The sequence below is a fragment of the Marmota flaviventris genome, chromosome 14 (assembly GCF_047511675.1).
Source record: "Marmota flaviventris isolate mMarFla1 chromosome 14, mMarFla1.hap1, whole genome shotgun sequence".
Lineage (NCBI taxonomy): Eukaryota > Metazoa > Chordata > Mammalia > Rodentia > Sciuridae > Marmota > Marmota flaviventris.
Window position 1 is genome coordinate 38,715,030 of NC_092511.1, and position 25,689 is coordinate 38,740,718.

General features: G+C 33.0%; 1 protein-coding gene across 3 annotated transcripts in view; it reads left to right on the plus strand.

Moving 5' to 3' along the window:
• Window positions 1–25,689, plus strand: part of Foxn2 (forkhead box N2) — a 50,926-nt gene that overhangs the window by 19,693 nt on the left and 5,544 nt on the right. For all 3 annotated transcript variants that reach the window (XM_071601555.1, XM_027934512.2, XM_027934513.2), the window contains exons 2-4: window positions 6,597–7,147; window positions 19,228–19,334; window positions 21,908–21,972. In XM_071601555.1, the coding sequence (XP_071457656.1) occupies window positions 6,611–7,147; window positions 19,228–19,334; window positions 21,908–21,972 (709 nt within the window). In that variant the 5' untranslated portion in view covers window positions 6,597–6,610. The remainder of the gene's footprint in view (window positions 1–6,596; window positions 7,148–19,227; window positions 19,335–21,907; window positions 21,973–25,689) is intronic.

Here is a 25,689-nt window from a genome sequence, read left to right on the forward strand (position 1 = left end):
AGTCATCCCTCAAGCTCGCTTATGGCAAACAAAACTGAGAAATGGACTAGATAAAGGCTTTGCCTTCTTGACATCCAGCGTGAGCATGTGCATGGATATTGAGGACCAGTGGTAGATTGGTTCTCAACAGGGAGGGTAAGATTTTTAATAACTAGTGTTGGAATAATATATATCCATATATTTTCAAAGAATTGAATAAATGTGCATTTTTGGTGAATCGAAGACTAAAGGTGAAAGGCAAAAATTATGAAACAAACAGTGGACCATAAAGGAAAAGTTACTAAATTCTGCCATATGGAAGTTAAGAAATAGTCAAAAGCTGCATGTGGTGGTGGATGCCTATAATCTAATCAACCTTGGAGGCTGAGGCAGGAGGATACCAAGTTCAAAGCCAGCTTCAGCAACTAAGTAAGGCCCTAAGCAACTTAAACCCTGTTTCAAGATTTTTAAAAGTAATAATAAAAAGGGTTGGGGATGTGGCTCCATGGTAAAGAACCCGTGGGTTCAATCTCCAGTACTAACAAGAAAGATTTTAGTAAAAGGCAATCAGTAAAGACAGGCCATCTACTAAGGAAAGATATTTATATGACATAAAAATTAATATCCAAATATTGCAAGTAAATTTTCAAAAAGACAGTCCTATAGAAAAATGGGAATCAGGTCTGTACTGGTGGCATGTTCCTATATCCTAGTGGCTTGGGAGGCTGAGACAGGAAGATCACAAGTTCAAAGCCAGCCTCATTAATTTAGCGAGGCACTAAGCAACACAGGAATTTAAATAAAATTAAAAAAAGGGCTGGGGATGTGGCTGAGTGGTTTAGTGCCCCTAAGTTCAATTCCTGGTACCAAAAAAGAAAGAAAATGGGTATCAGTAAATAGTTCTTATAAGAAGTTTGAGGTAAGCCTTAGAACAACTCTATCTCAAAATAAAAAGGACTGGGGATGCAATTCAGTGGTAAAATATTCCTGAGTTCAATCCCCAGTACCCCCCCCCCCCCCAAATATTGAAGGGGTTTGGGAATGTAGCATGTGTGAAAAAGAAACTTTTTTTTTTTTTATTTAGTCTTCAATACAATGAGGTAAAGATATGGGAAAATAAGATAGGTTAATAAATGTGTGTGGTTAAATCAAAGATTTATGGTTAGTCGGTTTCTTTGCTCTATTGGATCAAAAGGCTGTCAATATAATTCACCTTATTCTCTGTATTGCAGCATGAATGTTTTAGATAATAAAATTCTGTGACTTAATTTCCTTTTTCATTTAATCTCTGTAAAGTATTCCTCTTTGATCAGTGTTAATATCAACCAATGAGTGAGTGTACCAGGGTTATTAAATTCTTCACTTCTGAATCTCTTTGTGAGAACAAAGTCTGTTCCTTCCTTAACTGTAGAAGATTGAAGGTCTTGACACAAATTTGCTTTCCTCAGTTATCTAGAACATTCATGTACTTTTTTGGTAGCCATGGCTTGGCTTTAGAAATTGGTTTCTTAGTAGTTGTATTAATTACTTGAATTAAGCTAATTATACTCTAAAAATTTTAGAGTATATTTTTCAAATCCTACATAATATTCTCCATTATATTTTCTTGGCCTTAAATAATTATTTTGAGTGATGTTTATTATATATATCAATTGTATGTGGTTTGTTGAAGTACTGTTCTTAAACGATTAGAAAAAGGAAGTATTACATCACTAGCTCAGGTTTCCTTTTTGTTCTTTACACATTTTGTTTTATGAAGGAAACTGATCGTGCATATTATTAACACTCTGCTAGTGGAAAATTTCGGTTCATTTTAAGACATGGTTTCGCATAAAACTAGAATTTTCCAAATAACTAAAACTAAGTTTTCTTGATTTTTATTGTGAATATACTGTTTTGTAGCAATATTACATATTCTAAAAATACTGAAATTGTGCCTAATTGATGGATCAGCTCACCTAAAACACTGCAACTTTGTAATAGAATGTTAAGGAAAAAAATACATTAGTAAGAATACTAAATATTTTAATACTACAGTCATTTTAGGATTGAAAAAAAAAGGTGTGAAAGGATGGTTGAAGCTACAGCATTTAAGAGGCCAGGGTAAAATGCATAAAGATTTGGAGAAAAGCTCACTAAGCATTTCCAAGAAAGACCATGTGGCCAAGCTGTGCCAAGAGGAAGAACATGGGTTGAATGAGAATTGTGTACAGCACTGTATTTTCAGCAGCTTGATGCTTTCATGGTGTTAACCTATTTGGGGTTCAGCTGTTTTTATTTGGTAGTGTAAACAACAGGCTGAGGAAAAAAAATAATAAACCAATGTTATTTTTGCATTATACTAAAATTATTGCCTTATTCACTGATGAACTAATTCATGTTAGAAAAAGGTTTTCTAATGAATAGATATAAACATTAAAAAAACTGGAAAATAAAACAACAAAGAAAAGAGTTACCCAGTTAGTAACATAAGAAACCATTAGGTTTTTGTTTTTTTTTTTGGTACCAGGGATTGAACTCTTAACCGCTAAGCCACATCCCCAGCCCTTTTTTGTATTTTATTTTGAGACAGGGTCTCGCTGAGTTGCTTAGGGCCTGGCTAAATTCCTGAGGCTGGCTTTGAACTCCTGATTCTTTTTTCTCAGCCTCCGGAGCCACTGGGATTACAGGCGTGTGTCACCACACCCAGCTAGACAGTCATTTTTAATGGCTACTAAATATTAGATTGAATATATGTGTGCTTGCCATTTCTCATTGTAGTTATTAATAGTTTTTCATCATCTTTAAAAATTCTGTGGACAATGAGGTTGGGTAAGGAAGGAAGGACAATGTGTGGGGAGAGGGAAAGGGGAATATTTTTTCCCTATGTGGGATTATATTATCAAAGTGACTGGAAAAGTTACTAGTCAAAGAATGTAAAATTTTTAATGATTCTTAATAATATTGTCAGTTAACTTTTCCAAAATGGTCACAGGTCTGTGCCCCAAATTGTACATTATGTATATTTTTAATTATTTGCAAAAATGAAGTTATTTATATTACTGATATCTGTGCTTAATACATTCCAGACTGTGTTTAGTTCACTATATATAATATCACATTTCTGTTTTTCATTTTCTTGATCATTAGTGAACTTGAATAATCCTAATGTATTTATTTGATGTTTATATTTACTTAATTTGTAAGAGAAAGCCATTTGTCTATCATTTGTGGATTTGCTGCTCTAAAAGTTAGTGTTCTACAGTGTTCAGAAAAGATAGTTTAGAAATGATTCTTTTTCTTCTTGAAAATAAAATGACAGTTCAGACTTAGTATACTAAGAGAATGTTAGCCTTTCAGTGTTCATACTTGATTTTTAAAATTTGTGTGGATCCACACTTTGTGTGACAATATTTGTTGGCATCATATTGCATTATTAAAGCAATAGAATTTTATTATAAACTTGTAATTTAGAATAATACCATATTTGCCACCATCTAAATTAGTTTCTGATGAGAATGTTGAGCCAATAGTTACTAAGAAGGCTGGGGATGTAGCTCAGTGGTAGAGCACTTGCCTAGCATGCTTGAGTGCTTTGATTCCATATTGCTAAAAACATACTTTCCTTAACCCATTTTGTCCAGTTGTCCTAGGTGTGCAACACCTTTAAAACTTAAACTGAGGGGCTAGGGATGTGGCTCAAGCGGTAGTGCTCTCTCCTGGCATGCGTGTGGCCCGGGTTCTATCCTCAGCACCACATACAAACAAAGATGTTTGTCCGCCGAAAGCTAAAAAATAAATATTAAAATTCTCTCTCTCTCTCTCTCTCTCTCTCTCTCTCTCTCTCTCTCTCTCTCTCTCTTAAAAAAAACCAAACACTTAAACTGAGCCAAAAACAAATAAACCCCCAAACACCTTTATGTTAACTTTGAAATAATATTTGAATATTTATTATATTCTCAGAATTGAAAAATTGAGACTTAATGGGTTAAGAGATTGGGTGCAACTCTAATGGACAAAAACTTGAACTCAGTTGGGTTATAATTTTGGCTTTATTTTTCATTAACTTTTGAACCTTAGGCAACTGGTTTATTTCACTTCCATTTTCTTATTTGTGACAATGAAGTTCTGGTTTTGGATTGTTACCATTTAGAAGGTTTCCTTCCATTTAAGAATTCATTTCTAAAAAAAATACTTTGTTGCGTGTGGTGGTGGGAGTGACCCCAGAGGCTGAGGCAGGAAGATTGTTTGAGGCAGCCTCAGCAATTTATTGACAACCTGCCTTAAAATTTTTAAAGGGCTGGAGGACCACTGGGTTCAACCCCCAGTTCTTGGGGCTGGAGTAAAGAATTATTTTATTCATTAATTATTTTTAATTGGACTCTGGATGCATTAAAGAGTTTTGTTTTTTTAAAGGGAAGCAAGACTTTGAAATCAATGAATTCTTACCACATTAAGTCTCTGTTGTTATTAGAGACTTTGGTAAAAAGAATAATTCAGTGAGTTACAACGAACATGAGGTCAGTTCTGAAATTTATTGTGAAATACATTTATGTAGATTTTTGTATGTGTTTATTGATTGAAATAAAAACTTAATTTGTTATAGTTTGATTTTTTTCCTTTTTACAGTGTCTTGATGTTTCAAGTCATAGAGAGATAGAAACTAGATATGAAGAGAATGCTGATAAGATTTTAATCTGCCTGGGTTTAAATTCTGATATTTCCGTTTTCTAGCCCTACAACCTTAAACAGTATGTTTAACCTTTCTGAGTCATTTTCTTTGTCTATAAAAGATGATTATTAATAATAGTATCAATTTTTTAGGGTTTAATTAATGATTAATTGATCGATAGTATGTAGAGTGTTTGGCACAATGTGTGGCCTCAAAAATCTTAGCTGATGGTATTGCTAATTTAGATGTCCATCGGAATTCTGGTAGCTATTAGCTACCAGTTTGAACAGTTTGCATAATTCTTGAAGTAACATGTCAGCTGTATTCCAAGCAAAATAAAACTCTGAAGGTACTTGTCCCTATTTTTTTCACTGCATTCAGAAATAAGGTCTTTTTATGAGGCATGGTGACGTGCCTATAATTCCAGCAGCTCTGGAGGCTGAAGCAGGAGGATTGCAAGTGCAAAGCCAGCATGCGTGTGGCTTATCAAGGCACTAAGCAACACAGACCCTGTCTCTAAATAAAATCTAAAAATAAAAATAGGCTGGGGATGTGGCTCGGTAGTTGAATGCTCCTGAGGTCAATCCCAGGTACCAAAAAAGAAAAGAAAATGAAATAGCACATTAGTTCTATCACTTTCCTCTGTTTAGTTATTATCCCATGGTGTTATTTTTAATTTAAATGTGTTTTAAAAGCAAAACAAATCATTTGACAAAACAAATGAAAAAGGATAGTTTCGAAACAGCTTTTCCCCCTCTCTTGGTGGTAATACAGTGTATACCACTAGGGGAATGTCAGCACTTGAGATGGCAGAATGCAACATTTATGTATGTATGTATGTACTGGGAATTGAACTGAGGGTATTTTATCACTGAGCTAAATCCCCAGTAATTTTTATTTTTAAAGACAAGGTCTCATTAAGTTGCTGAGATTCTAAGTTTATAAGACTGGCCTTGAACTTTAAATCCTCCTGTCTCAATCTCTCAAGTCACCAGTATTACATTGTACCCAGCAGAATGCAAAATTTAAAATACTAGCGTTTATAAAGGACAATAAATTTATAGTAAATTCAATTTAGGTGATAAGGAATTTGGTGAATAGGAAATGTTGAACTCAGAAAGCAGAATAGTGGTTATGAATTACTATTGGGGGTGTGAGGGAAGGTGGTTATGGAAAGGACAGATATTAGTCAACGGGTACAAAGTTTCAGTTACACAGGAAGAATAAGTTCTAGGCATCTATCACACAGCATGATGACTATGGTTAATAATAATAGCGTACCATATATTTCAGAATTGCCAAAACAGTAGATAAGTGTTTTCACTACAATGAATGTGAGCTGATGGATATGTTGATTAGCTTGATTTAATCCTACCACAGTATATACATGTACCATATCACATTGTACCTTCCAAATATATATATTTATAATTTTTCAATTAAAAAGAAATCATTTTTAGTATGATGCTATAAAATATAATTAATGGTTAATCTTCTTATAGTAAATATTTCAGATCTGATGAAAGCATTTATTTGGAACTATCGTTTAAACAGTATTTTAATTTATTTTCATTATTTTATTTATGGTTTTAGGTGTGTGGGGTGGCTTCATGCCTGTAATCCCAAACTACTGAGGCAGAAGGATCATAAGTTCCAGGCCAGTCTTGGCAATTTAGAGATTTCCTGTCTCAAAAATAAAAAAGGGTTGGGGTTGTAGGTCAGTGGTAGAGTGCTCCTGGCTTAAATCCCTAGTACCACAAGAAGAAAAAATTTACTTAACCATTGTTTCAAATAATATAAATCTGTTACTTATATAATAACTCTTTATTATATAAGTATTGTCTTAAATATTAGGAGGGATAATTATAAATATTTTGATTTGTGAACATTTAAATCTGTATTTGCGTTTTCCAAAGTTTAAGAATGTCAGTATTACATTGACTGATCATTTTTTCCTTTGTTTCAGACCTATTAAAGTAAATGGGTCCAGTAATTGGAATGACTCCAGATAAGACAGCTGAAACCCCAGGAGCTGAAAAGGTTGCGGCACTAAGTCAGATTTATAAAATGGGAAGTTTGCCTGAAGCTGTTGATGCTGCCAGGCCAAAGGCCACTCTAGTAGGCAGTGAGTCCGCAGATGATGAGCTCACAAACTTGAACTGGCTTCACGAAAGTACTAATCTTCTAACAAACTTCAGCCTCGGAAGTGAGGGTCCTCCAATGGTTAGTCCATTGTATGACATAGAAGGAGATGATGTACCATCCTTTGGACCATCTTGCTACCAGAGCCCAGAACAAAAATCAACAACTTCAAAGCCCCCATACTCTTTTAGTCTTCTCATTTATATGGCTATTGAACACTCTCCAAATAAATGTTTGCCTGTCAAAGAAATTTATAGCTGGATTCTGGACCATTTTCCATATTTTGCTACTGCACCTACAGGCTGGAAGAATTCTGTTCGACATAATCTGTCCCTAAATAAGTGTTTTCAGAAAGTGGAAAGAAGCCATGGCAAGGTCAGTGTTTATGGAATTTCTTTATTTGGTGGAGGAACTAACATGGAACTCTTAAAATATGGGACAATTAAGGGAGACAATGCCATATTGCTTCATTTTGAGGTTAATTATATCAATTCATCATTTGCTTTCATTTGAGATATTTAGGAGTTTTAAGTATTGATAGAAATATAGCAGAATTATGTTCACTGTTTAGGTACTTGGATTGTTCTCTTAATTCTTAGTTTCTGTAGTGTTTTTATAACTGTATCAGTATATATTGTTATTTATTGAATATGATAATCTGCCTTATAATCAAAGGATAGACCATTTGCATTAATGTAAATGATAGCATTGGGTTGAAATCTTATACCCTGATATTTGTTTTGTGTTTATTTTATGTGTTCTTTTTAAAAGTTTGCTTTTAAAATGTGCTTTTTAAAAAAAGAATAGGTTTTCTGCAGGTAGAGAAGGTACGTAAGGGCGATAGTATATGTTTCTTGCAGCTTGGGGGAGAAGGCATATTCTCTGTGGGTGAGGAATGTAGGAGAGTGGGTGGAAAGATAGAATATGAAAGATGAATGTCACACTAAGTTGTTTGGACTCAGTTTTGAGATCAAGTCCCAGATCATTTTGAAACAAAGGTATGATGAGGTTTTTCTTTATTTTACTTTTGTGAAGGTGTGAATGATAGAGTCAAGTTATCTTACACAACATCTGAATTCCCTACCAGAGGAAAGTTACAATTAGTACCATTCAAACAGGTAGTTTCAGTAAACATGTGGGATTTGATCTGTTGGTAATAATTGCCTAGCTTATATCTAAATCAATTGATTTCTTTTGTCTTTTCCAATATTAAACTGCATTATAGCATAAGATTAGCTTTAGAAATTATTTTTTTCCTTGATTTGTTTATAATTCTACTTTGTTCATGTTTGCCTTGAATCCATCATTTTCTTCTACCATTCACCTTTTAAACTTTAGTATTCACTCTTTTGTTTTTCCTGTGTTTTTTCAGTAATCTCATCAGTGGTTTCATATTTCACCAGGATTCTAGTGACTCCCAGTTTTCTCTTCTAAAGGCCAGAATTAAATTTGTATCTAATTATTAGATTTAGAGATATCTCTACAGTTTATACAGAACCGAACTTAATTCCTTTCTTCTAAGGCTGGTTTAGGATTCTTTTTATTGATTGATTGATTTTTTAAAAATTTTTTGGTACTAGGGATTGAACCCAGGAGTGCTTAACCACTGAGCCATATCCCCAACCCTTTTTATTTTTATTTTGAGATGGTTTTGCCAAGTTGCTGAGGCAGGCTTTGAACTTATTCTTCCTGCCTCAGTCTCCCAAATTGCTGGGATTCTAAGCATGTATCACTGCTTATGGCTTTTTTCTTTTCTTTCCTTTTTTTTTTTTTCAGTTTAATATTCTAATCTAGAAATCTCAGTCATCTGGTATATCTGCCCTTCACTGTGCCTAGTTATTTGAATGTTAAATTTAGAAGGAATTTAGAAATTATCCTGATAAACATCTTAATTTCATAACCAGGGAAAATGAGATCCAGGTAGGTAAAGTTAATTGACCCTTGTCTGCAAAGCCATGGTTAGAGTCTAGAAAATTCAGTGTTTAGTAGCACTTATAAATACCTAAGAACCTCCTTTTTATTCTGATAATTGTTTATAGTTTCTATAAACTATAACATCAGATCTCCCTCATTTTTCATCAGATTGAACTATTATATAAATATATATAAATTGAGGAGTTTGTATGAAGGAGAAAAATCAGATGTTCCTAGACCCAAGTTTGACTTGACCTCTTAGCCCCTTTTTATTTCAGTTTTAGTGAATAATATATGGCATTAAATATAAGTAAAAAGTCAGACTTTCCTTTTTTTTTTTTTTTTTTTGGTACCTGGGATTGAACTCAAGGGCTAATCCTTAGCCCTCTTTTGTATTTTATTTAGAAACAGGGTCTCACTACATTGCTTAGGATCTCATTGGGTTTCTAAGGCTGACCTCAAAGTTGTTATCCTTCTACCTCAGCCTCCCAAGTCACTGGGATTACAAGTGTGTGCCTCTGTGCCTGGCTTTAATGAATAATTTTATTTCATGTTATTTAATGGTGACCTGTGGACAGACATTTGTTTCTTTTCTTTTCTTTCTTTCTTTCTTTCTCTTTCTTTCGTAACAGTGCTAACAGTGAAAATCTTGCATATACATTTTTTGCTTGCTTGTCTCATTTCTTCCTAAGGCTAAATTTCTAGTCAAATTATTGCAGTGGTGAATATGCATATTAAAATTTTTGATACATATTATCCATTTGCCTTTCAGTCTTTTTCAGTTGGATGAAAAGTAATACATTTCTATTTTGTTTAGTTTTTGTTTGTTTTAATGTGGTGCTGGGGATTGAACCCAGTGCCTCAGGAGCTAGGAAAGCACTCTACCACTGAGCTACAACCCCAGCTTTGTTTTTCTTTTTTCTTTTTAGTTAGAGATCTTTGTCTATTGGTATCTAATTCTTCCTTTGTCATATAAATTAAAACATTTTTAGTCTATTTGCTGGGTAAGTAAATTTGCTAATAACAACAGCAGCTACATTATGAAGTATATAACACACCAACAAGATCCATGTACTTAACTGTTTTATTGTGCCATCTTAACTAAATATCTGTCAATGTATTGACTTTTTAGCAATAGAACTATTAGTACTAATAGTAGCAAATATTCATGTAATTAACTATGAGTTGTATGGTGTTTTAAATATCTTATATTTATTAACAACTCAACATGCAGAACAACTCTTTGAGGTAAAAAGTGTTGTAATCATTCTTCTAAAAGTGAAGACATTTAAATAGAGAGTGTCATGTACTTTGCCCAGGTTCATATAACTGGTAAGTACAAGAGTTGGAATTTGAACCCAGGTAGTCTGAGATCAGAGTCTGTTTTCCAATATTCTTTTTTTGTTTTCTTTCCTTGTGTTTTTGGGGATATGGCTACATCCCAGCCCTTCTTCTTTTCTTTTTTTTAATTTGAGGGTAGGTATTGAAGATTGAACTCAGGAGCATTCAACCACTGAGCCACATCCCCAGCCTTATTTTGTATTTGTATTTTATTTAGAGACAGGGTCTCACTGAGTTCTTAGCACCTTGCCTTTGCTGAGGTTGGCTTTGAATTTGCAACCCTCCTGCCTCAGCCTCCAAGCTGCTGGGATTATAAGCATGTGCCACTGCACCCAACCCCAGCTCTTTTTATTTTGAGACAAGGTTTGCTAAGTTGCTGAGGCCAGTCTCAAACTTGTGATCCTCCAGCATCAGTCTCTGGAGCTGCTGGGATTATAGGGATGAGCCACCATGGCCAGTTTGGAGTCTTGACCATTATACTATACAAACATAGAGGATCAAAAAAGAAAAAAAGTTGTTCTTTTAAAAGGTCTAACTAAATTGTTAACTTCTGCCAAAACTGAAAAGGAATAAAAGCAAAAGTTAGAGATAAATAATAGTAGGAATGCAAAGAGAATGACAAGTTTAGATACGTAATGAAGTTAATAAAAGCAAGGAAAATACAACTTTTCAAAACTAAAGGAAAAGTAGAAAGTATAAATCATCCTTTAATAAATAAACAATAAACAAAACTCTCCCCTCTTCTTCAAAGAACTCATCAAAACCAGATGTTTTTAATATTGTTACACCCCCCCCCCCCATGGTACTTGGGATTAGGGGCACTCAGTTCCACTGAGTTACACCCCTCACTGTTAAAAAAAAAATTTTTTTTTTTCTTTGAGGATCAGATTGAGTCGCCCAGGCTGGCCTCATATTTGCCTTCCTCCTGCCTAGCCTCCCAGGTAGCTGGAATTACAGGTGTGCTCCACTACCCCTGGTACCAAATGGTCTTATAGCTAAGTTTTGTCCCACAATGATAGAACAAAGAGTTCCAGTCTTGACTCTTCAAATGATAATGAACTGAGTTAATTTTGATAACAAAATTCAATACAGACTGTAAAACTGGAAGATCACCAGCTAGTCTTCTTCATGGATATAAATGTAAGAATCCTAAGCAAAATGTTAAGAAACAGAATCTAGCAGTGCATGTACAAGATAATATCATTCCCAGACTGATTTATACCAGGAATGTGAAGTTGGTTTAATAGCAGAAATTCAGATTAAAAGAGAAAAATCATATGGTCATCATTGTGGATGTAAAATTTAACAGGGTTACTCAATACAAAAATCAACATCTAAGAACTCAGTTGTAGAGGCTGGGGAGATAGCCCAGTTGGTAGAGTGCTTGCCTTGCACAAGGCCATGGGTTCAATCCCCAGCACTACAAAAAAATAAAATAATTAAAACTCAGTTGTATTAACAGTAGTCAGAAAATGAAAGAATTTTAAAGATGGTGTTTGTAATAGCACTAAATAAGAATAACTAACAAAAGATGTACAAAACCTTTATAGAGACAGAAAATTAAAGTAAATGAAGAAAGCTGCTATATGAAAAGAAGGCAGTTCTTCCCTAATTGATCTTAGATTCACTGTAGTTCTAATCAATTTCAAGAGGGATTTAGGGGGAGAGAGGTATGGAAGGCTGGAAAACTAGTATAATAACAAGCTGATTCTAAAATTTATATGGAAGTACAAAGAATTATCAACACACTTGTGAAGATGAACAAGAAATGGAATCCAGCTAGCCTTAAATAAATTGCAAGAGTTAATATGAAGTTAGGATATTCAAGACAGGCCAGTGGAGTAGAATAGAGAGCTAGAAATAAATCATTGCATATGTGAATGTTCGTTAAGTATACATCTTGCTTTTCTGTTGTCAAAATTTATAAGGTAGACACAGCTTTTTTCCTAATATAATTATTTAAAGCTCCATATTTTTATAGGTGCAACTGCATACCAACAAGTTGTATTCTGTATTATATTATCATTCATTCTAAATACTTTCTACTTTATATTGCTTTCCTCTTTATCCATAAGTTTTTGTTGTTGTTGTTCTATTTAGATGTACATGACAGTAGAGTGTATTTTGACATATATACATGGAGTATAACTTATTTTAATTAGTATCCCATTCTTGTTGTTGTACATGATATGGAGTTTCACTGGTGGAGTTTTCATATATGAACATAGAAAAGTTATGTCCAATTCATTCCACTGTCTTTCCTATTCCCATCCCTTCTCTCTTCCCTTCATGTCTAATCCACTGAACTTCTTTTCTTCCCTCCCTCCACCCTTGTTGTATGTTAGCATCTGCATAGCAGAGAGAATATCCAACCTTTGGTTTTTTGGTGATTGGCTTATTTATTTTAGCATGGTAGTCTCCAAATCCATCCATTTACTGGCCAAAGTCATAAACTCATTCTTTTTTATGGCTGAGTAACAGTCCATTTTGCATATATACCACATTTTCTTTATCCATTCATCTCTTGAAGAACACCTAGGTTGGTTCCATAGCTTAGCTATTATGCTATAAGCATTGGTGTGCATATATACGTTGTTAAGAAATACTTTAAACAGTTTTAAATGAATAGTTTTTTTTGAGGCATTTTTTTGCTATTCTTTCTAATAGCATTGTAATGATATTTATGATATTATCAGTTATCTATTGCTGTGTAACAGATTACCCATAAAATAAGTGACTTAAAACAACAAACATTAATTGTCTAGTTGGCTATGACAGATAGTGATCCTTGGAAATTGATTGAAGTTTCCTTTATGGCCTAGAATATAGTTGGTTTTCATAAATATTCCATGTATAATGGAGAATGTACATTTTTCAAGTTTGATTGTTATGATCTATGATTGTATGTTAATCATATTCAATTAATTTATCTTAATTACCTCCTGACAGACCCTATCTCCAAATATAGTCACATTGGAGGGAGAAAAGCTGACCCAATTTAGTTCATAACATCTGCCTAGCCTTCCTTTTGTCTTCTTTTGAATAGATTCCCTTCACTTCTTAAGTCATTGCATTGTTTTTCATTATGACTTTGGGAATGTTAACACTTGCCTTATTTAACACTACATAATTCACTATCATTTTTATATAGCTGGGTTCAATCTTCAGCATCACATAAAAATAAATAAGTGAAAATAAAGGTATTGTGTCCATCTACAATTAAAATTTTTAAAAAATTACTTTTATTTTGCTCTCAAAGGATAGTTTAATTATGAATATGCATTCATGGTATAATTGCTTTATTCTTAATAGTAACTTGTCTTTTTTCTTTCAATAATGTCTGAAAAATTTCAACCCATTGTTTCTTTGAATACAATGTCTTTATCATTCTATTATCTAGAACCATGTTTAGGTTATATTAAACCTTTTCACTGTATCTTCACTTTTTAAAAAAAAATCTTTCTGAGTTTTGTGTTAGTTTTTTGCTCAATCTTGTTCACCTGTTCTTTCCTTAGTTTATGTCTAATATGTTGTTTACCCTATCCATTGAGCTTCTAATTTTAGTTAATTTATCTTTTATTTGTAGTACTTCTCTTTGGTTCTTTTTCAAATCTGATTATTTTTAATAGTGTCTTCTTGATTATATTCAAACTTATCCTTCAATTTTGAAAAATATTTCATATTATTTTATCATCATAATCCTAATGTCTGTACCCATTCAGGTAGGCATCTGTTGTTTCTGTTGTCTCTGCTTGGTCTCATGGTCTTTCTGTCCTATGAGATGTCAACATGGAAGATCACGTTATATTATAACATCATATTATAACAGATACCTCTAGGACAAAGCAAGGTTCAGACACTTAAAATTCCTGATTTCTCTTTATTTTTGTTTTTTTTTAACTCCCTTTCCTGCAAACCTAGTGATATAATTAAAATCTTTTAAAAATTATTTTTCATGATTTTAGATATTTTGTTAGGGAGTTCATCATATTGTTTACTCTATCATATAAACAGAATCATAGTTTCCAGATCTGTTATCAAAAATTATACAATCTAGGGAAATAAGCCATAGCATTAGATTAAAAAAAAAAAGTGAAGAAAAAATATAAAAGAAGAAATCATATTTAAATATATTTTTAAAAACCAGAAGTTCAACAGCAACCAAAGTACTCAACTGTCTCTCTTGCTAGATTATGAACATTTTCTTTGAGGATAAGATCCATGTTCTCATTTTTATGCCTTTAGCATGTAACGTCAAGCTTAATGCACAGGAGGGCTCAGTTAACGTATATATAATTTAGTAGAATGTATGAGTAAGTGCATTATGTGAGATTCCTAGATGGGGTTAATGGGAGATGTTTGGTATTTCATAATAGACATAGCAGTCTGTCTGCCTTTCACGACTTAAATTTTAAGGACTATTGTAATATTTTCCTTTTCCAAGTTTCTAGCAATATTCTAATTGCAATATGTGGTCTACATAATTTCCGACTAGATTAAAAATTTTGCTCTTTCTTTTTCCTTTCATAAAATCAATTTTAGAGTATGCTACTGGGTAAAAATGGTTTCTATATATAAAATATTGGAGGAAAATATATATAGTAAAATGTTTTTAAAAACTTGCCGTGGTAATTTTAAAACACTTACCATGGTTAAAAAAAAAAAATCAATTTTCTAAGGGAAAGGATTTTCTTGTAATAGTGGATTGTTGGGGAGGAAGTTAGAGATTAGTGTACATTTTATTTTAGTGTTACAAATTTTGGATATGTACTTTACAAAGTGCACCGTTAAATTTTGTTATTGAATTATATTGCTTAATTCTTTTCTACTTTTGAAACTGTTGTATTTACACTTATAGCAGGTAATTGTTTATGCCAGGCATGGTTAACTCATGCCTGTAATCCCAGCTACTGGGAAGGCTGAGGCAGGAAGATTGAAAGTTCAAGATCAGCTTGGGCAACTTAGACCCTGTTTCAAAAAAGAGCCGGGGAGTATAGCTCCTTTTTAGAGCATTTGATTGGTATGTGCAAGGGCCCTAGGTTTAATCTCTAGTAACTCCCCCACCCCATTAAGTACTGGGTATTTAAAATTGAAAATAAGGGATTGGAATAAAGGTATACAGTGAGATTAAAGAGCTAAATTTGAAGGTCATAAGCATTGAGGAGAAACTAGGAAAGGTGTGGTGTAAAGGAAACCAAGGAAGGTATTTTAAGTGTGAATGACCAACAGTGTTCAGTGTTGCAGAAGCCTTAAATGATTGGCTAAGAAGAGACAAGTTAGCAACCAAAAAATTAGGAATACACACACACATAATGGTATTTAACAGTTGGCTGGGGGTCAGAGGTTTAGTTTTTCCAGATTTCTGTGGTAAAAATATTTTTATTATGGCTAATTTTAAGCTACCAACATCTTGTCATTAGATCTGGAGTAGAGAAGAGATTTTACAACCAGCAGTGTACCACTACATATAAGAAATTCATGTTATTCAATAAGGAAAAGGAAAACCTAATCTAAATATGGGCAAGAATATGAACAGGCATTTCACAGAGGGGAAATATGAATGGTCAATATATATGCAAAGATGTTCATTTTACTAGTAAGTAGGGACATACAAATAAAAAATATAACACTAACAACAACAAAACCTTTGTTTTTATCCATTAGAATGCAAAAGTGTCTGATAATATCAAATTAGGAGAGGACATGGAGGGAAATAGTGATAGTCTCACATTGATAGGAGTGTAAATTAGTGTAAGTGTTCTTGAGGGCATCCTGGCAGTAGTTATTAAAATTGGAAATACGCTTTCCTTCGACCTAGCAAATCAGATTCTAATTTCTCCTTTGGGGTGGTATTCTTACTTGCACACAAGAAGATGAATATATTCATTATGGTATTATTTGTAATAAAATTTACAGAACAATATATCCAGTGGTAATATTGTGGTTGTGCTAAAAAAACAACCTAGTCCTGTGTACATTATTTATATAATCTTAGCATTTTTTTTTGAGTGTTTAGAGAAAGAAAGGAATTCAGGAAGTAAGAAGTAGAGAATGGGAAGGGATATATTTGCCCACAGTATGGGTAGTTTGATCAAGAAAAGGAAGAGAAATCTTACAATTAAAAAAAAAAAAAGGATAAATACAGAAATTATAACATTGGAACAAAAATTGGAAAGCTATCACAAGTCAGGGTAGGAGAGAAGGAATTTATAGATGATGGTGTTCCTAAAAATCAATAGATCGCTTTGTTTAAAAAAAAGAGAGATACATTCATAGAGAATGGGGAATGCATATGGTTTTTTTAAAAATTTATGAATTCCGTTTGAGTTAGTATCTCAAACTAACAGTTTTTTTTTTTTTCCTAATCCATGGAAGACAAGTAGGTTATTCTTTCTTCCTTTAAATGTTGAAATTGAATTTGGAAATCTTGACAGCACTTTTCTGATAATTAACTGTTATCTAGAGATAGTAGCCCCTAAAGGAAGGCAAGATGGCAAGGTCTAAACAAACCAAAGTGATCATACTCAACCATCTGATAAAAGTGCTTGATTAGACTTTTTCTCATATCATCAATGCCATAGTTAGTTTGCCAAAAAACAGATCTAATTAGTTTGTGTTCTGTCTCAGAACTTTAAAATCACAAAAGATAGACATGGTAGTGTTTTGGTTTGGTTTAATTTGGGCTTTATATGTTAAACATTCACATTTAAATAATATATTGGTTTTTCTAAAAATTTATAAAGCCCAACTAAAACATTATAACTGAGATTTTAGTTCAGAAATGTGGAATTAAAAGTTTGCCTTGTTTGTCAATCACTTAATTCTTTTTAGTTCAGTACTTATAAAAACCACTGAAGAGATAGACAGGTCAGGGAAGAACATAAAAACATTTCAGGAATAGTAAACATTACATGTTCTCTCAATTTATTCTTTAAAATTTCCATTAAGGTAAATTATATTAAGTTCAGCTTTTGATATACTTCTCATTTCTTCAGAAACTTTAGTGGTTTTCTACCAAATAAGTCCAGAAGCCTTAGAGTTCCAGTATGCAAAACAGTAAATGAGAGAATGCATATTTCCTGTTTCCATTGCACAAAAGATTATTTTTTATAGACAAATTTAGTTTAAAAGCAGTACTTAACTTCCATGGCTCTTGTGTTCCATCATCCAAGCACAATAATATAGAATCAAAAATTTTAAGTGAGAGTTAGTTAAAAATTAGTTGCTTTTTGTACAAAGACTCCAAAACATAGATTAGCAAATACATAGTTTTATTTTGTTAGTGATAGTTCATGAACAGAACCAGTGAGAGGAAATGCTGCCATGGTAACATAAGCCAGACTGTTATTTGCAGCAGTACTCAGGATACTTTACTGCCCTGAAACTGCAAGTTTTTAGTACTAGATCTTGCAATTTGCTGTTTCAAGGAAATAGTAATTCTACTGTGATAAAAACAATTTGCAGTACTTTCACAATAGAATTTGAAAAGTAGACTTGAACTAAATTGTTTCTAGGAGTGGAAAACCTAGGTAGAATATGGCTAGAATTATTAAAAGAATTGTTTCATTCAGTGTATGAAAAATAATGCCTGCATATCTTTCTTTTTTTTTTCTTTTTTTGAGGCATTGTCTTCCTATCTTGCCAAGGCTGGTCTCAAACTCCTTGGGTTCAAGTGATCTTCCTACCTATCTCCTAAGTATCTAGAACTATAGGCACCTACCACTGTGCCTGGCTCCTTACATCATTATTATTATTATTATTATTATTATTATTATTATTATTATTATTTCTTCTTCTTCTTCTTCTTCCTTCTTCCTTCTTCCTTCTTCCTTCTTTCTTCTTTCTTCTTTCTTCTTTCTTTTTCAATTGAATTGGCTTTGGGACAAAGAGTATTATAGTTGCTAACATTTCAAAGTTTTATTTCCCTTCCTTAAAGTATATTTATCATTGGGTTCACATGACCAAATATATATATAAATTTCATCACTTAATCCAAAAAACATTTGTAAAACTTTTTTTATACCAAAAATCATAATGTTGAATACTTCCTTGGTATAATTTATGTGATATCTTGCTACTAAATACCAGAAAGATTGATCTGATAATCTAATACATTCTTCCTGTATGACAGAGTGATAGGATATCCATAGTTTTTCTTTTCCTTTACATTTAAATTGCTGGGATGTTTAAAAATGCCTTACACTCAATTGTTGTATCTTTTCACAGATAGGAGTTTTTTGTTTTCCTTTCTAAATTTTTTTTTATCCCTGTTTATTATCTAACTTGTGTCTCATGGTCAGAATTAATTTATTTTTGTTCTTATTATTAGTTTTGTTAAAACTCTTTTATCTCTTAGGAGTAAAGGAATAAGAATATAATGTTATTTACCAATATTCAATAAACCTTTCTATGTGCCAAGTTTGGAATAACCCACTTATTTTGCAGCTGTGTCATCTACATATAAATTACCTTTTTTGAATCTCATCCCACCTTAGTGAAGTGGCCTGGATTGGTGTTTTGTTTGTGGATAAAATGTGATGAGAGGTCTAATTCTCAGAGATTAAAATATTTGTCCAGTGTCACATAGCCAGTCAATAAGCAATGATTGGGATCTCAGTCTTTTGTGTTTTATGTTTGTTTTCTTATTCTGACAATTGGGATAGAACCCAAGGCTGACACAAACAAGCACTCTATCACTGAGCTACACTCCAGCTCTTAGTTTCTCAGTTTTTAAATTTGTGGAACCATGTTTTTTTTAATTATGCCATTATTCTGTAAAAATTATGTCATAAGTACGCCTGTAATCCCAGCAACTCTGGAGGCTGAAGCAGAAAGATCACAAGTTCAAGGCCAGCCTCATCAATTTAGCAAGGCCCTAATGCAACTTAGGGAGACCCTGTCTCAAAATAGAAAATAAAAAGGGATGAGGATGTGGCTCAGTTGTTTGTGCCCCTGGCTTCAACCCACAGTACAAAAACACAACCAAACAGAAAATTAGTTTGAACTTCTCTAGTATTGTGAGGAAATTTTGTACATCACATGGGTACTACAATCATGCATAGCTAATTCACTTCAACTTTTGTATTGTACTCAAAAGATACTGGAGGGTTCCCCTCCACAACATTTATTAAAAACATTCTGACACTGATTGTGTATGTTTAAAAATTCCATGTTACTAATTCATATGCATTTTTTTATAGGTTAATGGCAAAGGTTCCTTATGGTGTGTTGATCCAGAATATAAACCCAATCTTATGCAGGCACTGAAGAAGCAACCTTTTTCCTCAGAGCCTCGTAACTGTCAGTGGTGAGTTAGATGGTTTTATTGTGTGAGTTGGAGAAACTTAACAAAGTTGTGTGACTTTTTAATTGTATAGAGAGGTATCTGTGTATGACATTAACTAAAGCATTTATGTTTACTTATGGTTGAATTTGTGTCTAGGAAATAAGAAATTGGATAATTGAGAACAAATAAATTATCAGAAATTAAGACTATTAACAGTTTGTCATAACATTTTTATATACATTTTTAGAGTTCCTATTTTATTTTTTTCCTCTTTAATAGCACTTTTAATATTTAAAATTTTGTTAGTTCTAAAAGTTTAAACAGCAAGTAGAATACTTTTTTGAAGGCTCCCCCTTCCTCGTAAAAGTAATTATAATGTATTTTCCTATAATTTCCCTTGACTTTTATTTTTAAACCCAGTTATGACAAGTACTGTGACACACATCTATAATCCTAGCTACTCTGGAGAAGAGGCAGGAGGATGGCAAATTTGAGGACAGCCTGGGCAATTTATCAAGACCTTCACAAAATGGAAAAGGGATGAGGATGTAGCTCATTGTAGAGCAGCCCTGTACTTAATGCCCAGTACTGCAAGAAAAACAAATAGTAAGCCCAGCTACTCCTATGGATTTTTTTTCTAGCTTTCTCTTTTTAAGTTAGATCTGAAAATAATGTGAACTCCTTAAATACTTTTAGTGGTAGTCTGTGATGCTTAACTTGTATTTTGAAAACTTTAAAAAGGTTTTTAATAGGGGCTGGGGATGTGGCTCAAGCGGTAGCGCGCTCACCTGGCATGCGTGGGGTGCTGGGTTCGATCCTCAGCACCATATAAAAGTAAAATAAAGATGTTGTGTCCACCGAAAACTAAAAAATAAATATTAAAAAATTCTAAAAAAAAGATTTTTAATAATATAATAAATGAAAAATTTCAAACACATGTAAGGGAGTACATTATAATGAACTCTGAGATGCAACAATTATTAATATTCATATAATGGTTCATTTGAATTCTTAAGGTATTATTAGATATAGAAGAATGGTTACAATTGAATACTGTAAAAAACTAGGAAAACCAAAATTGAAATGCTAATAATATGCACACCAATTGAGATTTTAAGTTTTTACCATATTGGAAGATTAGATGGATCATTTTTTTAAAAAACTACGGAGTGATTTCTCCTTGTGAAGTAAAACCTAGAAAAGAAGTTATCCGTACTTGTATCTTCATCTGGGAGTTATTTTCTTCAGTATTAGTTAATGTTGGTGTTTATGAGGTGTTCTAGTTAAGTTATACATTAGAAACTAGTGAAAAAGTTCTAGTTAATGTTCACTTGTGTGTTTTATTTAACTCTGCTTTTTTTTTTTTTTTTTTTAGAGAGAGAGAGAGAATTTTTTTTAATATTTATTTTTTAGTTTTCAGCAGACACAACATCTTTGTTTGTTTGTATATGGTGCTGAGGATCGAACCCGGACCGCACCCATGCCAGGCGAGCGTGCTACCACTTGAGCCACATCTCCAGCCCTAACTGTGCTTTTTAAAAATAAGAATAAGTGGGAGAATTGGCACTATTTTTTTGTAAACCATCACAAATGCATTTTACTGGGCCTTTGATAAGTTGCATTTTCATGTTTATGTTTTTTAGTGTTATCATAACTGTAGATGTTAAACAAAAGTGGTTTTGTGATTTAAAAATAGATTAACTGACAGCAAAGAGATTACAAATCTTTAACTTTAAAACCTTAATGTAAAATGAAATATTTTCTCCCTTTTTGGTTCATCTGACAGACTTTTTTATAGCCCTCTCATGTTATAATTTACAAATCTGAGAAAGGATGGATAAGATGCAATGTATGTAAAAGCTGATTAGGAAGGAAATAAACTTTTCATTCCATTAACAAAACAGATTATTTTGTACTGGCAAAAAGTCCAAAGAACAGAAGATGTTTTTCCCAAAAAATATTTTAATTTCTGGAATGGGAGGTAGGGGTGGAAACCCACCTATGTATGTCTTTCTCCACAAAGAAAGTTTAATTTGATATTGATGATTCTTAATAAAATCAGGAACTTAACTGGTATCATTAGTCTTCATTAAACACTAGTTTTTTAAATGCTTTGATTTCTGTGGTAATAACTATGTTAATACTATATCAAACATATACATATATGTAAAAAATACATATAATACAAAACCAATAACTATAACTGTTTCAGGCATTTAAGAAATATATTTTTAGTTGTTATTGGACATAATAACCTTACTTATTTGTTTGCTTGTTTGTTTGTTTACCACTGAGCCACAACCCCAGCCCTGTTCCAGGCATTTTAAATGTATTGTTCTTATTTAATTTTCCCAACATTGTGTGTAATTAATTATTTGGTCTAAGAGCACCCAAATAATTGTGATTTAATATTGGTTGAGCGCCAATATTGGTAGTATGTACTTTATGCTCTGGCCAACTCTTCCTAAATTGAGTATTATTAGCAAAATTACAAGGTAAAAACAGTCTGTTTTTTATGGTACAAATCAGTTCTATTTGTGACTAAGTTATGAAAAGCAAAATAAATTAAGCATGTTTGTGTCTTCATTTTTCAGTGGTTCTTTATCACCTCACTACCTAAGCTCTGTTTTCAAGCAGAACCAGGTGCGAACCCTCAAAGGTAAGGGTAAAGATCAGTCTTTTAAATTAAAAAAAAAAAAAAAAAAAAAATTTAAAAAAAGTTAAAATTCAGGATTTTTTTTCTGATTATAAATTATATGTTAATTGTAGAAGTTTCAGTAATTAAAACACATAAAAGAGAAGGTAAATGCCACCCTTTATTCTATTGTTAACATTTTGATATAATTTCTTCGGTCTTTTATATATGTTATGTGTGTGTATACACACACATACACACACATTTTTTTCCTCCTAACAGTGGACTTGATGTGTGTATAGTTTTAAGTCCTTTTTTCATTTACCTTTTTTTTTTTAGAATTAGTTGGACACAATACCTTTATTTTATTTTATGTAGTGCTGAGTATTGAACACCCAGGGCCTTGCACCTGCTAGACAAGTGTTCTACTGCTGAGCCACAATCCCAGCCCTCATTTACTTTTATATGTATTTTTCTTTGAAAATTGGATTTAGTTTCTAGTAATATCTTCAATAAAGTTATCTTTATCTGTTTTTTGTGCATTTAATTACCTAAGAATGGCTTTACATTTATAAAATGGTTGGGGGAAAAAATCAAAATAACAATATTGTTTCAAAGCATGCAAAATTTGCTGTAACAGCAGAGTTAAGTAGTTGCAAAAGAGACCTATTATTTCCTTGGTTTTTCCTCCTTGGTTATGCTTTATGCAAAGCATAAAGTATTTACTTTCTGACTCTTTACTGAAGAAGTTTGCCATTCCCTGGATTAGAATATAGTTCAGAATATTTCTCTAATAGGTTATTTAAATGTGAAGAGTTTTAGTTGAACAAGCTAAGTTGACTTTTAAAATTTTTTTATTAATTATTAAAAACAAATTAAAAATTTGAATAAGGGATTTGCTTTCCTTCTCATAATTAATGTTATAGATTAGTAGTTTATTAAAATAGGTTTTTCTAACATTGTTGCTTTGATGCCTAGAGACATTTCCATGACCTTTGAAAATAAAATTCTCAGACTAACGCCTTTCTGTGTAACAGACATTTTTGGCTCTTTCAAATGATATACTAAGCTGAACCTCAGTAACGTTGTACTGATGTCTGCAAAAATATGGGAGGGAAAGAGTGAAAAAGCTTTAGAGAACTCTGCAAGAAGTCAAGTGGATAGGGAATTGGTTTTGGATAATGTTCTTCCTTTGCATAAGGCAGGCTTCGGTTTTCTTTTACTTTGTGGGTAAATGTGGTTTCTCTTTACATTTAGATACTGCTGAAACTGCTTTATCTTTTTATTGCCTCAATAAATGCTGACCTTTTGCTCTTAAGCTCAGTTTACAGATACATGTTGAAAACATGTTCTTTAAGGATTCTGTGACTTACTGTTATGCTTTGCATGCATTATCTCATTCATTCCCTGCAACCATCCTTTAAGGTATTCTTACCCCTTATTTACAAATTAGGAAACTAAATTTTGGAGAGGTTGACTAACTTTTTCAAGGTCACAGAAACTAGTAAATGACAGAGGGATTCAGGTCCAGGAATTCTCACTTCAAAGCTTGCACCTCCTACCAGATATGACCCATTGGAGGAGCTGCTGAAGAGCTTTAAATAATAGAAATGACATTACCCATTTTGTGGTTTTATAAAGATCACTTTAGTATTACTGTTGGCTGCAGTATTACCTTATACATTCATCTCTCACTTCATAGAATCATCTTTTCTGATCATTACATTGTAACTAACATTAAACATTTAAGATTAATGGAGGTTAGGTTTAGGAACTCTAGAACCACTATCAGCCAAAACTGATATAGCACTTTGTTTGAAGTATAGTTGTCTCTTGTTCAACTTGCTAACTTTATGTGCCAATATCTATATTACAGTGTTGTTATAATAGGTAGCAGGAAATACAGGACTTTCATACTGATATAGCAAAACAAAACTTTTTGGTCAAGATTTGGGCTTGGTGTGGGTTTGGGTAAATTCATCTGTTTTAAAATATTACTGAGCTGTGCTATGACACTGTTTTAGGTACAGGGTACCTCAGTAAACAAAACAGATAAAAATGGAACTCATATTCTGGTTAGTAAATTTTAGAAACACCTAGTATACTACAAATAAATATAAAATTGAGGCAGTTGGAAATGATGTTAGGGCTCAGCACAAATTGAAATTCAAATTTAATGTTGAAAATTAGCATAATTTCTGTCTTAACCTGAGTCCAGACCACAGTGGACCAAACAGCTTAACGCTTTGGTAGTTTATTTAAATTGCTGTCTTACTGAAAGAGACAGCCTCTTCATTGGATGCCTTATAAATGTGCATGTTAGTTTGTTTTGGTTTTGGTTTTGGTACTGGGGATTAAACTCAGGGGCACTCGACCTCTGAGCCACATCCCCAGCCTTGTTACTTTGTATTTCACTTAGAGGCAGGGTTTCACTGGGTTACTTAGTGCCTCACTTTTGCTGAGGCTGGCTTTGAACTCTTAAGATCCTCCTGCCTCAGCCTCCCAAGAGGCTGGGATTACAGGCATGCACCACTGCACCCAGCTATATCTTAGTTTTGATAGAAGCAGTTAATACTTTTCATATATATATATACTTTTTAAAGAGACAGAGAGAGAGAGAAAGAGAATTTTTTAATATTTATTTATTTTTTAGTTTTCGGCGGACACAACATCTTTGTTTGTATGTGGTGCTGAGGATCGAACCTGGGCCACACGCATGCCAGGCGAACACGCTACTGCTTGAGCCACATCCCCAGCCCCCTTTTCATATATTTTATTAGTGAACTTATAACCCTTCAAATTCTTTCTACATTTTTTTTTTTTTTTTTACTTTATTTAGATGTGGATACTGACATTTAATTTGAGGTCAATCTACCACTGAGTTATATTCCCAGGCCTTTTTACTTTATTTTGAGACAGGATCTCATTAAGTTGTTGAGACTGGCCTTGAACTTGTGATTCTCCTGCCTGTGCCTTCTGAGTCACTGGGATTACAGGGATGTGTCTTCAAATTTGACTTCTATTCCTACAGTCTTAATATCATCCTTTAAGCATGAGGACCGAGAATCAGACAATAGAATCATGTTTGTCTTATAACCTTTACTTTCATAGGGCTAAAACTTGTGTCCTAATTTTTTCTCTCAATCATTGTTAATAATTTCTCAGGATTAAAGCTAAGGAAATATAAATCAAGAGGTGGAAATTAACAATTTTGATAGATCTTCATTTGAACAGTTATGAAATTAATAGCATGTTTTGAACTACCAAATTTTGGTTCCTGGTGAACTGGATATGTTAGATAATATAACTAATAGTGTTGTTTGCCTTTTTGGGGGAGTGGGGGGCTGGGAAGACTGGGGATTGAACCTGGGGTGCTTTACCACTGAACAACATCCCCAGCTCTTTTTATTTTGTGACAGGGTCTCACTAAATTGCTTAGGGCTTCACCAAATTGCTGAGGCTAGCCTTGAACTTGCAATCCTCTCTCAGCCTCCCAGTTTGTTGGGCTCACAGGTGTGCGTCACTGTACCTGGCAGTGTTGTTGTTTTAAAAAACAGCCTCCTTTAAAATAGTCAAAATGCTTTATCAGTGAAAAGTAACATTATATGAAGTATTTTAAGTTCCGTCAGTACATTGTCTGTACCCTATGAAAAAAATTGCTGTTTACATTTGTTTATCATAAGTAACTATTTGCTCATTTAGGTTGACAATCACTTTCTCTGTGCTGAGTAAGCATCCCAA